Here is a 14,406-nt window from a genome sequence, read left to right as displayed (position 1 = left end):
GTGTGGACTCTGCTTTCCTCCCTGTTTAATCACCCTCAAACGCTTCATGAGCAGCATCACCATCAGTGGCCTGGGCTGGGATATGGGGATACAGGAGAGCTGTAGCACCAAGGTGCCCTACTAGGCCTGGCCCCTGACTAGAGGAGGCTGAGAACTGCTAGGAAGAAGCTCTGAAGGAAGTCCTTGGCCATTTCTCTGTCCCTTGTCAGGGAGGCATGTGGACTCTATGCTTGCACCACCCCTGTCACAAGCCCCTAGGCCAGTACTGGAGGGCCAGATTTAAGCTTCTTGGTGGCCAGAACTGGGCTCTACCCCACCGAACCCTCCCAGTGAGCCTCCTGATCCCATCCTGGGTGGAGTCATCTCCAGACCCTTGGCCATGTTGACAGAGTCTCTCCTGCCTGGCTCCCCACGGCTGCTGACAGGGCAAGTGAGAAGTTGGGTCTGAAGCTGGAAGGCTAGCCTGGGAAATGACTGCTCAAAGAAGGCCCCTCAATATCTTCCTCCAGAGGGGTCATCGTGGAGTCCTTCACAACCTTCCCTGGCTTTGGGTCACTTCTTCCAGGCCAGGCTGATGCCAACTCTAGTCTCCCTGGACTCTGGGTGGTCGCGGGCATGGCACCAACTCTACCACTGGGTAGCAATCTCCTAGCGGGCTGGGCATCTACAGGGCAGAGACTGTGTCTCATCTCAGTATGCTCAGTTCATGTCCACAGAATGAATGAATGGTCTGGCACTCAGTCCTTTCTGCTGTCTGCCCCCTGTCCTTGAAACAACGGTTCTCTGAGTTGTATGGTACAGCTGAACCATGGTTTGCTGACCCCACACATGTCACACATGTTTTCTCTCTTTTCTAAAGGTTGTGGCTATCCAGGCATGGAGCAGCTGGGCCAAGGAGAAGCTCGAATAGGAGATTTAGAGGCAGAGGAAGAGGCAGCTCACTAGAGCCCTGCCTGCTGCTGGCAGTGCTCCACCTCTTCTTGGTCCTGCGCACACTCCATGTGCCTGTGGGTGAGAGCACGTGGCAGGGTGTGTGTGCACACGTGTGAGTGTGTCTGTGTGTGTGCGCGCTCTTATGCTGAAGGAGATGACAGCAGCACAGCGTGTGCTGTGGTGCCCAGGGGCACGTGTATCTGCATTCTGTGTGTACTCAAGCATGCTTGCTTGCACGTGCATGTGGACCTGTAGCTAGTCCCTAGAGCTACGGGTCCCTGGAGCTACTGGTGCCCTTCTCGCCTGACACAGGCCTCAGGATTATGGAAGCTGAATCAAAGTGTGAGAGCAGGACATGGGAAGAGGTTGGACCATGCCCAGGGATGAGGAGGGGCTGTGATGACCCTACATCGTTGGCTGTTTCTAGTCTCTCCTCCTAGAGAAGCCCCTCACTTTCAGGTGTGTGTGGAGGTAGCCAGGTCTTTGCCCTTTGTGGAGAGGGTAACCTAAAGACAAGAATCCAGGGTCAAGACTGGGTCATGGTTTGTCCCTCAGCCCCCAGCCAGAGAGGCACAGGCAGGATAGGGCTTCAGTGTCTTGGCTTCGATCTCCAGCTGCCCTCTGGGCAGGAAGTAGCAACACCAGCTGAATGCCATCCTTTCAGTTCTTCCAGGCCGTGGACTGGGCTGACATGGAGTTTTATTCCTACCCCCACTATTCAGAGCCAGACAAGGTCAGGGGCCATGACTTCTAGCCATCCTCCTGGCCAGAGGGCCAGCAGGAGGTGCTTTAGCACATGGCAGCGTTTGAAAGAAGATGGGGCAGTTGGCATTAACATTGCCTGGTAGCCTCTGCGAGGATCTTCTGAGGAGGACTGTACTCCGGCCACCCTGAGTCAGGAGGCTGAGCAGGAGAAGGAAGCCCAAAGTTGACAGTTCTGACTCCCGCCAGAACTAGACAGTCAGAAAGGCAGGATAAGGTGTGAGCCTCTGTATCCACAGAGCCTACAAAGCAGGCCCGAGCCTCATCCCCCAGCTCAGGTTATACCTCCCATCCAAGATCCAGGACTTATTTGCCCCCCACTCCAACTTCCTGCCCCAGGACACCAAAGGCCAGCACTCCCATACCTTCATATTCTGACTGGCCAACAGAAGCCCCTGCCAACGCAGCATAGAGCTCCAGCCAAAATTCAGACTTTAGGAGGTACCTACATTACCAGGCCAGCTCCCCCAAGAAGCCCTGACTGATAGGGACCCTCCCCTGGGGGAAAGAAATGCTCCAGGCTCCAGCCATATTTGGAACTTTTTGGCTGTTTTCCATGTTGCTGGCCTCAGCCCCCCATATAGGGCCCAAGATGGAGGAAGGCAAGTAGTCTTCTCCTCTGGAGCTAGGGGAGGGGGCTGTCCCCCCACTTCATGACTCACTCCAGGCTGTGTGGGTTATTACATTATGTTTGAAATTTCCATGGCAACCAACTGGCAATCAAGGGTAATTGCGCTTGTCGCCAGGGCAACGGGGCAAAACCCACAGCAGCCACTCTGTGTTTGCCCTTGAGGTGCAGTAAAGGTCAGGCTAGACCAGAGCCAATGCCAGCTGAGGGGCTTGGGGATCTCTGGAAAGGATAGGATTGCCAAGGCTGTTGGAGTTGTAGTGTACAGAGGCAGGGTGTGCCTTGGGAATGCCAAGGGCCCCATCCCTGACCCCATGCCTGGACCTCTGCCCTTCACCACACTACCCTGTGCCTAAAACATGCCACAGTGTTCAAAGAAAGCAGAACCAGAACTTTTATGTGTTCACAGATGGTATTTGTAGATAGCCCATGGACCCTCCTCCTCGTACTCATGGCGGCTGATCCATAGGCTCTGGAAGGAGTCCCGGGATGCCATGATGGAGCCTCCAAGCCAAGCAGCAACCGCACGATGGGGAGAGCCCAGCACAGTGGCACGGGGGCCCAGCTCCTGTCTCAAGCGCTCAGGAAAGCCACTCACTAGGGTGCTTCCACCGTCCAGCACCACATTGGCCAGCAGCTGCTCCTGCTGCTTGGCCTCCAGCCGACTGATGCTTTGAAGGGCAAGTTGTGGGAGGCCTGGCTGGTTGAGGCCTAGCAGATTGGGCTGGAAGAGGGCCTCAGGGCAGCAGAAGCACTCAGAGCCAAGGGAGATGACCTGCTTGTCTGGAAGCATGAATTCCACCCGGGCTTGGGCCTGGGTGCGGGCCAGCTCAGCTGTCATATCCATGGCCATGTAGCAGCAGTGCTCTTTAATCTGGTTGACCAGTCCTGCCTTGGGTGGTGAGTGGCTACGTGCCAACAATAGCTGAGCCAGGTATTCAGTGAGGTCAGCACCGGCCACATCCAGCCGGTAGGTGTCAACTGGGGCGAGATCCCCAGTAAGGATGGGCGCCACGTAGGAGGTGCCATGGCCACTGCCCAGCACCAGTCCAGTGGTGCGCCCGTAAGCATAGAGTGCCAGCAGGGCCTGATGCACTGTCTGCATGGCTGGCACATGGAAATGCTCAAAGAGTATTTCAGCCACCTTTTCTCGGTTGGTGCGTGGTGAGATGGGTGAGTCGGCCACAAGCACAGCCAGCTCCTCAGGCTGCACACCCAGCCTGCAGTGGAACAGGTGCTGCCACAGCACCTCTAGTGCATCCCAATCAGAGACCACTCCTCGATTCAGCACCGAGTAGGAGCCCTCTTGGTTCTCAGGCACTGCATACCTGGGCTGGCCCTGGACTGGGTGCTGCAGCAGCTGGACACGTGAGGGCACCACACTGAGGATGTGGTCCTCTCCAGCCAGTCCACATTTGGTGAAGCCTGTGCCTGTGTCGATCACCACAGCCGCCCTGTCCTGGTAGGGGCCCAATGAGTGGCAGCAGAGCACTGGGGACAGTACTGGCAGAGCATCTGTGGTGGACACCAGCTCATAGCAGGCTCCACGGAGCAGGCCAAGGTGGGCGACCACTGATGAGTGTGTAACATCCTCAGCTGTCAGCCTGAAGTGGGGACCCTGAGACTCATTGCCCACCAGGGCCATGGGCAAGACTTTGCAGCCAGTGCCAGGTGTGGTGAAAGTGATCAGGGAAAGCTGCTCTTCCTGGGCCCTGGGGGAGCCCTCAGGTTGCCGGGATGAGAGCCGATGCATACTGGAGCTTTGAGTGGCACCGATGCTAACCTTTTCTCTGCTCACACAGACACAGGTCTCCTCAGGGGCCAGGGGCACCCGAAGTACCCCTACATGGGGAGGCAGGCCCAAGGTCTCACCTTCTTGGCACAAGGTGGAAGCCTGGCCAGGCACCCTGGTGGTGGAGGGCCCTCTTGAGAGGATGGGCTCTTTGGAGATAGGGGCTTCCTGGGAAAATGGAGGTTGCCCAGTGAGAGAAAGCTGCCCGGTAAGAGGGGTCCCAGTGAGAGGGAGCCCACCAGGAAGGGGGGTCTGCCTGGTGAGGAAGCACTGCTCAACCGACAGAGGCTGACCAATTGGAGGGGGCTGTTCAGCGAGGGGATGCTGCTCAGCTAGTGGGGGCCGACCTCTGAGGGGAGCCTGCCCATAACCTCCAGCCCAAGAGAAGTCAGGTTGAGCAGTAATGAACTGTTTCTGGTTATGGCTGCCTATATCCTCCTGGAGCAGAGATCTGGGCACCTCCTGGGTTTTGGCTGGTGGAGCAGGCTCTGGGATCTGCTCTGAGTTCATCCACTGCAGTTTCTTGGCCTGGACCATGGAGGTATCCTGCATCCTGGAGGCATCTAGCATCCAGATGGTGTGACTCGCTTCATTTTTTTCAGCATCTGGTTTGGACCAGCCAGGATCATGGACATTGCTCAGTATCTTCTCACCAAATTGGAGGGGCATCCCCAGTGGAATGGGCTCAGTAAGCATCCCCACCCTGATGGGTGTCTCAGTACCAGGAGAGTCCCATGACTCCAGGTTGAGCCTGGCCTCCTTGGGAACCAGGGCTACCTCTCGGTAGCTGCCAGAGGAGAGGCTGGAGGGCACGGGGCTGGACAGCACAGGTGAGGTGGACCAGAAGCTGGAGTGATTGTTGTCAGGGGAGAGGATGGGCATGGCCAACAGCTGGGTAGACAGCATATTTTCAGGGGCATAGATGGGTGGGTGGCTGGGCACAAGGCCCACTAGCACTGCCCGTGAGCCCATGGGGTCATGGCACAGCAGCCCCATCCTGCTATTGCCTGTGGCCATATCAAATACCAGCACACGGTCTTCCACAGTGTCCTGGAGCTGGCAAGTAGGGGCACTGGAGGTGGGGATCTGCATGGCTTCCTTGAGAGACTGGACTGGGGTCTGCTTGTGGCAGGTTACTTGGTAGGCAGACAGTGGCACATTGGAGCAGGTGTTGTTGCAAACATTGAGGGGCTGCTGGTTTGGCTGAGAGCTGCAGATCTCCTGGCTACTCCTCTGGGACTTGGGGGTGTCCGGGGGTCCTGAGCCCGGTGTTGGGCTACCTGGCCTGGAGATAGAGACCAGGGGCTTCTCCACTGTGTTCTTGGACTGCTTGGGTAACACCTGCCTTCTGGCAACCTCGTGCTCCTGGGCATGGTCTGGGGACTCTTTTGGAGTGGGTGCTGGGGTGGGAGGCTCCTTCTGAGAACGGAAATTCACTTTGCCCTGGCAGGATGTGACCACTTTGGAAGACTCCAAGAGGATTGACCGTCGGTTGCCACACTTCCTGAGCAGGAGGTCTTGAGACAGGCCCTTGGTAATGGCAATAGTATTAGTCAGGTGGTTAAGGTTGCAGGTATAATGTTCAACTGCTGCTGGCATTGGGGTTGTATCCAGAGCTGGAGTATTGGCTTGAGCTGGAGTTGTTGGAGGAGCCTGAGCCAGACACGGGCACTTGCCCTGGCCCTGATCTTGGGCTGTAGCCAGAAGAGGACCTTGGGCTGCAGCTAAGCCATCCTCCCCTGAAAGGAAGTAGGGTAGCCACCGACTCTTCCTGATGCCTGAGGGGGCTATCTGATCGGGGCTGCAAGGGCCTTTGCCCCAGCCTACCAGGACTTTAGCTGGAGCCTTGCCTTCCCCCTCAACCTGCACCTGAATCCGGGAGCGGCAGGGTCCATGCTGGGCCATGTCACTGGTGCTGTCACTGCGAGTGCACACAGGTAGGGCCAGGGTCCCATTCTCCATGACGAGATGCATTTGGGCTCCCACGATGGGGCTTGGAAACGAGCTAGTGGAGGAGAGTCTCAGGGCATCCTGGGAGGCCCGCTCACAGCCACACTGTGAGCTAACCTCAGTAGGGTCCCGGAGTAGCTGGTGAATGGGCTCGGGGGCATGAGCTTGGGGGGCTGGGCCACAGGCCTCATCAGTGATGGCCTCAGTGGACAATGACAACCCCTGCCTGAAGCATACAGATCCTGAGTTTATCCATGGTCCCTGGGACCCTCTGAGGCCACCCCCCAGCTCCTGGCTGCCAGCCGAGGGGTGGCTCTGGGGGCCCGATGGATCAGGGCCCCCCACCTTCTTGGTGACTTCCATAGTCCTGCTCCATGCCCTAGCTGCCCTGCCCCCACTTCATTGCCATGGCAACCCCACACATCACAGCCCCCAGTGACCTGGGGGGGTAACAGTGTGGGAAACCAGGGGCCCCACCCCCATGAAGAATGGGGGCCTGCCCAGGGAACCTTGGGAGACAGAAAGGCCCAGGGACCCCGGTTAACTCTGCCAACCCTGGGCCTCCTCTCCCCTTACTCACCAGGTGACCACTCTGCTCAAGCTAGCCCTAGAGCCAGGGCAGAGTCGTGAGATGGGGACAATGTAAGGCCAAGGGAGAAAGGTAAGCAGGAGAGATGCTAAGGAAGCCCCTGGTTTCCCAGTCTACCACACATGCCAGACTTGGCTTTTTCTCCTCATTTCCCATATGGTGACCCGAGACTTAAGCGCTGACCCAGGGATGCAGTTCCAAGTATGTGACATGAGGCCCTTCAGGGTCCAAAGCCCCTTCACTACTCAGTCATGGGAGGCAGAAAAGGGCGAGGGGCCCAGGCTCAGGCCCAAGCTCCCTTTCCCCATGTTCCCCAGCTCCCATTCCAGGGACAGCAGCTCCTTGGCAGTCTTTCTGCTCCAGATGGTTCTCCTCTGCCTGTGTCTCATAGAGCCCCCTCCCCAGAGCCACATGTCCTTGAAGCCCAGGACCAGTATCCCACAGAGGTGGGGGTGGGGACAGCAAGGGTGGGGCCTCTGCTCAGAATCCTCAAGTCAGAATGGAATGTTCTAGCTCTTGTCACATTGTGTCGTTTACCTTGGCCAGAAGTGGGGCAGAGCACTGGGCATAGGGTTAGGTCACAGGGGACACAGGACCAGCCAAGTGGCAATTACAGGATGGGGCATAGTAGGGACATAGTGGTTACAGGGCTGTCTACACAATGGCCACAGGGCTGGCTACACACTGGGGGTACGGTGGGTACAAGACTGGGCACAAAATGGGCATAGCTGCATATATAGTGAGGACAAATCAGACAAAGGACTGGACATAGGGTGGGCACATAGGAAATGTAAGCTTTTAGAGGGTGGGCAGTTCCATCCTCCATTTCTTAGATGGGCAAACAGAGGGGCAGGGAGGATCATGACCTGCCTAGACCACAAGCCCAGGCCCAAACATGCCCTGCAACCACAGAGGACAGGCCTAGGTAGCAGTTTGGGGAACCGCCCACTGCCACAGGCTGGGTCTGCAGGTTCTGACCTGGGGTGGGATCACATGCTGACGCCCCCTCCTCCCCTCCACCCCCCCCCCCGCCCCTGCCCCCAGCTACGAGCTCTGGGCCTCCATCTTCTGTCCTCCAGGACTGTGTACTTTCAGGCCTCAGTCTTTCCACCCAGGAAACAGGTTTGTGAAGAACGCAGCTGCAGTCTTGTCCTCTGAGGCAGTATGTTTTCACAGAGGTTAAAAATAGTGCTTACAGTTGGCCGTGGTGTGTGAAGCGATGTGACCCAGGACCAAGGCAAGCACTGTGCTATATCTGCACCTTCCTGACTAGGCACTGGGCAAAGCCTGACTCAGCCATATCTCAGGTCTCCTGGACCCCCTCCCTGTTCCCCAGATGTTGCCTTCAGTTAAGAATGGGGACAGACGTTTTCAGAACTCTGCTGTTTACCACATACTATGGCCCAGGAAGGTGGCAGAGCCCCAGGGTCTGTGGCCTGCATATGTGTGCGTGCACACACACATACTTGCTGAACACTAACTTCATTAATCTCTGGTCCTGAGCAAACTGAATTTGTTGTTTCGTTTTCCCCACAACAGATGCTAGTAGCAGCTTCTAGTGTCTGTGTAGCCCTTGGGCTGGGCTGCACCTGGGAGGGTTAGGGAGGCATGGAGAGAGGCCCTGAGAGGCCCCTGCCTGTCTGACCACTGAGCCATCCCCACCTCCTGCAGAAGTGAGGCATAATCCGCCTTTCCAGGGCTGGGGTCTTGGTGAACAACTGCCCTGAGGTATGCTGAGGGAAGGGAACAGAGTCAGCTGAAGGGTGTGGCCCATGAAAGAAGGCCCAAAGAAGGCAGTCTGGAGAGAGAAGAAGCCCTTTCCACCTGGGAAGCAAGCACCCCTTATAGCGATAAGAACAATGACTGACATTGATTGGGTCTTTCATCTGTGCCAGGCAGTGCTGAGCACATGTAAGCCAGCCTCGCAGCAATTCATTGAGCAGGGCACTATCATCCTCATTTTACAAATGAGAAAATCAAGGCACAGAGAGGAGAAAGAATTCATAGAAGTCTCAGCTAGTGAATAGTAGAGCCAGAATCTGAAGCCAGGCCCCCAGGCTCTGGACCCACACTTCAGAAACCTATTGTGCCACTACTGGGTACCATGCCCAGGGCCACACAGGCATGGACCCTGCTGGAGGAGAGCCAACATGCCTCCCTTCTGAGCGCTGCAGCCCCAAGCCCCCACCCAAGCTGTGTCCCACATGGACCTGATCCTCCTCCCAATAGATTAGCAGGTGGTCCAGGCCTAGAGTGGACATTTTCCTTGTTGGTGCCATTAAGCCAGTGCCCTGCCAGGAACCTGGTGGTGCTGAGTAGGGGCCAGTGACACACCCTGTGGGACCGGGCTGACTCCTTTGTATTCAGAATTCTTGGCTGCCCAAAGCCCACTCTATTCCATCCAGCTGAGGGGAAGGGCAGCAGGGCAGGTAGAGGCTCCCAGGCTGGGCCCCTTCTGCCCAACCCCCAGGGATCAGGCAGGGATATTGCCCCTGTACCCCTCCCCTCAACATGTTTTTAAATAGTCTCTCACCAGGAAGAAGGGCATCCAATTCTATTTCTGATTCTGGAAAGTGAGGAGGGCCAACATGTTGCCATGGCAACCTGGAAAACCCCTCCCCCAGGCTGAGCCCATTCCCCAGGCTGAGGGCTTTCTGGGATGAAGGGACCAAGAAGGGACTAGAAGGAGCTCAGTCTGAAGGCAAGGCCACACAAAGTCTCCTCTGTGAGGACAAGTCCCAACATTACCTTTCCTCACAATTCACCGCTCCCCCTACCCATGTGGAGAGGGTCAGACTTCAGGAGATCGGGAGAATTATATCACTCTGAGAAACTCTTCTTCCCTGTGGGTCAGGCTGGGACCCTCCCATCCAGGGGTGCTAGAGGATGGTGTGCAGGAAGGGCATCAAGGGGAGAGGAGCAGAGGCTGCATTCTACTGGGAGCTCCGTGACCAACCAAGTCGCCCAGAACTGTTTCTCCAATGCAGACATGTTTTTGGCTCCATTGTATTCTCAGGAGGCAGCTCTGTCAAGTCCCTGGCCCTGCAGTCTTCTAGTCTACTGCCTTCCCCTGCCGGTACCCTGGGAAGACTCTGGACGTCTCCAAAAATCTAGGATCAGAAGGAGCCTTAAAGGACTCCCACTGTAGCCAACCACTTAATAATGGAGTGAAAAGCAAGGTCTGTTTCCCTAGAGGGTCATCCTTGCTTACTTTTCAGGGGCCTGTTCACCAGCCGTTCTGGCCCACGGGCTACAGGTGAGTAACATTTAGAGCTGTGGAGGGAGGGCGTTCCAGGAAGGAGCACAGCCCAGGAAAGGCAGGTTTCTGAAAAGACCCAAAAGGATCTTGTGATCAACCCTTTCTGGGTACTGATGGGAAACCACAGCCCTCAAAGAGGAAGGGTGCACTCATGGTCTCCCAGCTCTTCACCCAGGGCTCTGTGTGTGTTTTCTTCTCCTGATCTTCCTCCCTGGAAGTGATTCAAGTGACCTGTGAGCCCTAACTTCCTACTTCTCTGAAATCTCTCCTGGTACCCATTCCATGGAGGTAGCACCATGTTTGAAGGAGCTGGTGCCTCCTCCCCTCTGGTCCCTCTGCCTGACTCCAAAGGAAGACAGCCAGGGTACAGAGAACCCCAGTCCAAGGGGAACCTATGGCAGGGTGGGGGGGGGGGGGTGATAATCCACTCCTAATCTAGGATGTGGAAGGCAAAACCCAAGAGTGCAGAAAGATGTGGCTTTTGAGCTCTAAAGCACAGGGAAATTTAAATAACAGATGTTTAAACAACCTTCCCTGCAAGCCATGGTGCAGTGACCCCTCTGCTGTGATGTGTTACAGCTTAAAAATAGCCCACAATGAACTGCTCTGAGCTCCAATTGACTCAAGCTTACGTAACTCTGCGTGAAAGATGGCCAGCCGCACCATCCTGGAGGGAGGGCAACAGCACAGCCACCCTGACTGCTGCCCACAGCTGGCTTAGGGGCTGAGGTGGGCTTCTCACCCTCCCTGGGAGCAGCCTCCCATCCAGGAGCCAGCAGAGGTGGGGGCAAAGGAAGTGTGCCAGAAGTACACATGACTTCATGACTGCAGAGAAGAGACCTCCAACTGTGCCTGCAGAGGGGGTGTGAGGAGAGCTGCCCTCCCTCAGGGTCCCTGAGGAACCCTGGCCCAAGGAGGGTGGGGTGACTTTAAGAACAGATGACTGGGTCAGAGAGACCAGGGCAGGAGCCCATGTGGGCAGGCTGACTGGGGTTGCCCAAATAATTCCTTTCCCCCTTTGAAGAGGGGGCTCCCCAGCTTGGAGGAACATGTCAGCAAAGCTGATGCCTGGCTGAAGCTGTCACTGCCATGGAGCCCAGGGGTAGAGCTAACTCCTTTGGGGCCTCTAAGTCTCCATGGTCCAGGCTGCACAGGTGGGATTTGCGGCGTGAGGGAGGGAGGGCTGGCTTCAAAGCTGATTGAATCTTGTGATCTTGGTCACCAGCTGCTTTGAGTCCCCTGCCTTCCCTGATGCATTCCCAGATCCCAAGTACCCAGTCCAAGACTGACTACAAGTGTGCAGGTGGCTAAACCAACGTGACAGGGAGCAGAGAGGAGAGAAAGCAAGGATGCCCTTGGCATTGGGAACCTCTCGTACTCCCTCTGCCTCTGCCTGTGCTGGGCCCCAGGGATTCAGCAACTCCCCTCAGCTCCCACCATCTCAGCTCAAAATAGGAACCACCACGTGCCCGGCCCCTGAGATCCCACGGAGCAACAGTGAAACTGGCGAGGGCCAAATATAAGCCCTCCTGCCATCTGCCCAGCAAAGGACAGGCTGTCAGGACCATTAGTGCCTCTGCTTCCCTTCCAAGGTCAGGGCTGTCAGATAGGTGGAGCAGAAGTTCCTGGGGAACGAGTAGCTGTGGAGGGGCAGAAGCTTGTCCTGGACTCCTCAACCTACCAAGCAAGGGAAGGGCTTGCTCTTGTTGCCCTCTGTCCAGGGCAGCTCCACAGTGCCTGCTAGGCCTGGCACGAACATCCTGAGACCAGAGACAGAGGATGCTCAGGGCTTTGAAGGAATAGACAGCAAGACACAGAGGATATGGGGAGGCTCAGGAGCAGAGCCACCCTTCCTTATAGAGAGTGTGAGTTCCTGTCTGGGATGGACTCATGGGAATGGGAGTTCAGGAGAAAGTCATTTCTGGGGGCATTTGAAGGTGTCAGTGCAAGATGGCTGGGATCCAGGTACCACACATCTGGACTGAGCTGGATCAGAAAGGCTCTGCCACCCTCTGGGCACCTGCTGCCTAGCTTTGGTCCAAGGACCAAGTGTGAAGGCCATGCTGCAGCTCACTGTCCTGCGATCTGAAGAACCCAGCCCACCCAGGAGGCTGTGATAGCTGGAGATGAATGTGGCAGCAGGCGAGGCTCTCTAGGCATCTATGCTCGTTGGGTTAAAAAGCCCAAGTACAACAAACCCCAAAAGAGAGGAGGGAGAGTTTCCGGCTCAGCTGGCCCCACTGTGCCAGATAGGAAATACTGGGGGTGCTTCACTGAATCATCACCACTCCTTCAGGCCATGTGGCTCCACCCCTGGGCTGGTTGAACTCTCACATGGGCAAAGCAGAGGCTCCGGGTGAAGAGATGCCCAGTTCCTGGGGTCTTCATGGAGGGGAGTTCTCCAGCCCAGCATAGAGTAAAAGGTGTTTTTTTTTTTTTTTATCAGGGCTTGGCAGATGGAGGCTCAGTACTCAACTACTGATTTCCAGGGCTCCTTCTCCCCAGGCAGAGGCAATAAGTTTGAGAAATGCAACCTAGGCTTCCCTGAGCCTCAGAATCTTGCAGCAGTGCCCACATGCCCCTATCCCACCCCAGTACCGGAGGGTCCTGCTCTCTCCTACAGGTGAAGGGAATTAGTTCATGAAATGGAACAAGAGGTGGACCTAGGACCTCATGGGCTGCACTGAGGGAGTGGACTGATGAAGCCACTGTCTAGGAAGGCCCTCGTGTTTGAAATGGGGCAGTATCTGGAGCCCTCAGGTGTGATCCCAGAGAGCCTTTGGATCCCGGGGAAAATTCTCTGAAAGGTTGGGGCTAAGGATAAGGGAAATCTCATACCAGACTCATGGTCCCCCAGCAAAGCAGGTCGATCTACCACGCTGGCCCTCCAGGTGCCAGACAACAGTGACACAGTGGGCAGTCAGGAGAGTGTGAATCATCTGCTGCTTCCTCAGCCCAGCTCCCATCCTGACTTCCCTCCAGCCTTTACTGACACCTGTTTGCCCCAGCCCCACTAGACTGCAATGTATGAAGATGAGGCAGAGGAGCTGGTACTTGCTCCCAACAGCTCATGGTAGGAAGGCTGGACTCTCAAATCCTTGGGAGAAACCTCTGCCCACTCTATCCTACCCTAGTGGCAGGCCTGGGCCTACCATGGCCACCAGCAATTTTCCCTTGCTCTGGCCACACACCATACCTAAGATCTTACTGAGGCCTCCCTCAAGGGAAAGGCAGCCCAGGCTTCAGTAGCCCTGGAAGCCACTTAGAAACCTCCTGGTCCCCCCAGCCCATCTAGGGGCCTAGAATCCACCCTTCCTCTCTTTCCTGGTGGCCCAGTCAAGAATTTGAAACCCTGATGTAGTTCCAGCTCCTGACACTCTAGATGGACTTGAGACTATCAGGTGGCTCTGAGAACAGAGCTCAGAGCTTGGGGGCTGCAGCACTGGGGGGATGGAGTGCAGCTGTGCCATGATCCAGGAGCCCAAGCATCTGCTTAACTGGGGCCCCTTTTTGAAGAATCCTGGCCCTGAGGGCCCTTGGCCCAGAAACAGGCCCAAAGCCTCACAATCTGGCTGCACAGGAAATCTGACACCCCTTGAGCTCTCTTCCATCTCCCTTCTCTGGCACCCCTCTCCTCACTAAGCTTCCCTCCCATCCAGAGACCCCCTTCCTCTGTAAGCCCCTCTCTTATGAAGAGATGAGCCAGTGGTCCACGAGCTGCAGAGGCTCACTGGGAAAGGAGCCTCAGTCTATCTTCAGAGAAGCCCCTGGGCCTTCTCCTCACTCCCCACCCAGGGCTTAGAGTGCTGCATGACCCTTAGATTGCCAGGATGAGATTAGGGAATGAGGACTGCAAGTTGGAGAGATAGAGACACTCCTTTCCAACTGGTATGGGGGCCACAGCTATGGGGGTACTCCAGGACATTGCACCCACCTCTCTCCCAGCCTCAGGGGTGATATAACTCTTTCCCTCCCACACAGAGACAAGGGTTCTCCAGCCAAGCATGCAAGGCTACAACCTCATCTGTGGCTGCACTGATGGGCATCAGAGGTGCAGTAGCAAGCAGGCAGACAAAGTCTGTCTCTACCCCTCTCCAGCTCATAGGCCCCTGATCTTCAGATCCCTGCTCTTATGCAGAATAGTCCCCTTCTAAGCGTTACCCACCTGTCCTCAGAGTCCTTAGGGTCCTCATGGCTGGGTGTCCCCCTGGCCTTAGGTGACAGAGTGGGCAGCAGTACAGATAGAGAACAGCTGAGCAGCTCCAGTCCCAAGGAGACGTCCACTCTGCTTACCAGGGAGTTCTTGCCTCAAACCCAGAGTTCCACTTGTGACAGGGCAAAATGCTGGGGACTCACAGGGGAGGCAGCCTACTCCCCTTAGGGCGAGTTGGGGTCTCCCAACTGGGAGGATAGAGGCCATGGGGGTCTTGAGCAAGAAAGAGGATCCACCATGATGTATGTCCTGGGCGCAGCCACCCTGGTACCCTGGCCAT

General features: G+C 56.3%; 1 protein-coding gene across 1 annotated transcript; it reads right to left on the bottom strand.

Annotated features, from left to right (window-relative positions):
- Window positions 1-2,726: 2,726 nt before the first annotated feature.
- LOC124226544 (uncharacterized) lies at window positions 2,727-6,428 on the bottom strand. Its single transcript, XM_046639921.1, has one exon. It carries the CDS (start codon window positions 6,426-6,428, stop codon window positions 2,727-2,729), a length of 3,702 nt encoding a protein of 1,233 aa, XP_046495877.1.
- Between the last annotated feature and the right edge of the window lie 7,978 nt (window positions 6,429-14,406).

Source organism: Equus quagga, chromosome 1, assembly GCF_021613505.1.
Source record: "Equus quagga isolate Etosha38 chromosome 1, UCLA_HA_Equagga_1.0, whole genome shotgun sequence".
In the NCBI taxonomy this organism is placed as follows: Eukaryota; Metazoa; Chordata; class Mammalia; order Perissodactyla; family Equidae; genus Equus; species Equus quagga.
The sequence above is the reverse complement of the archived record's forward strand: the minus strand, read 5'-3'. Positions and strand labels throughout refer to the sequence as shown.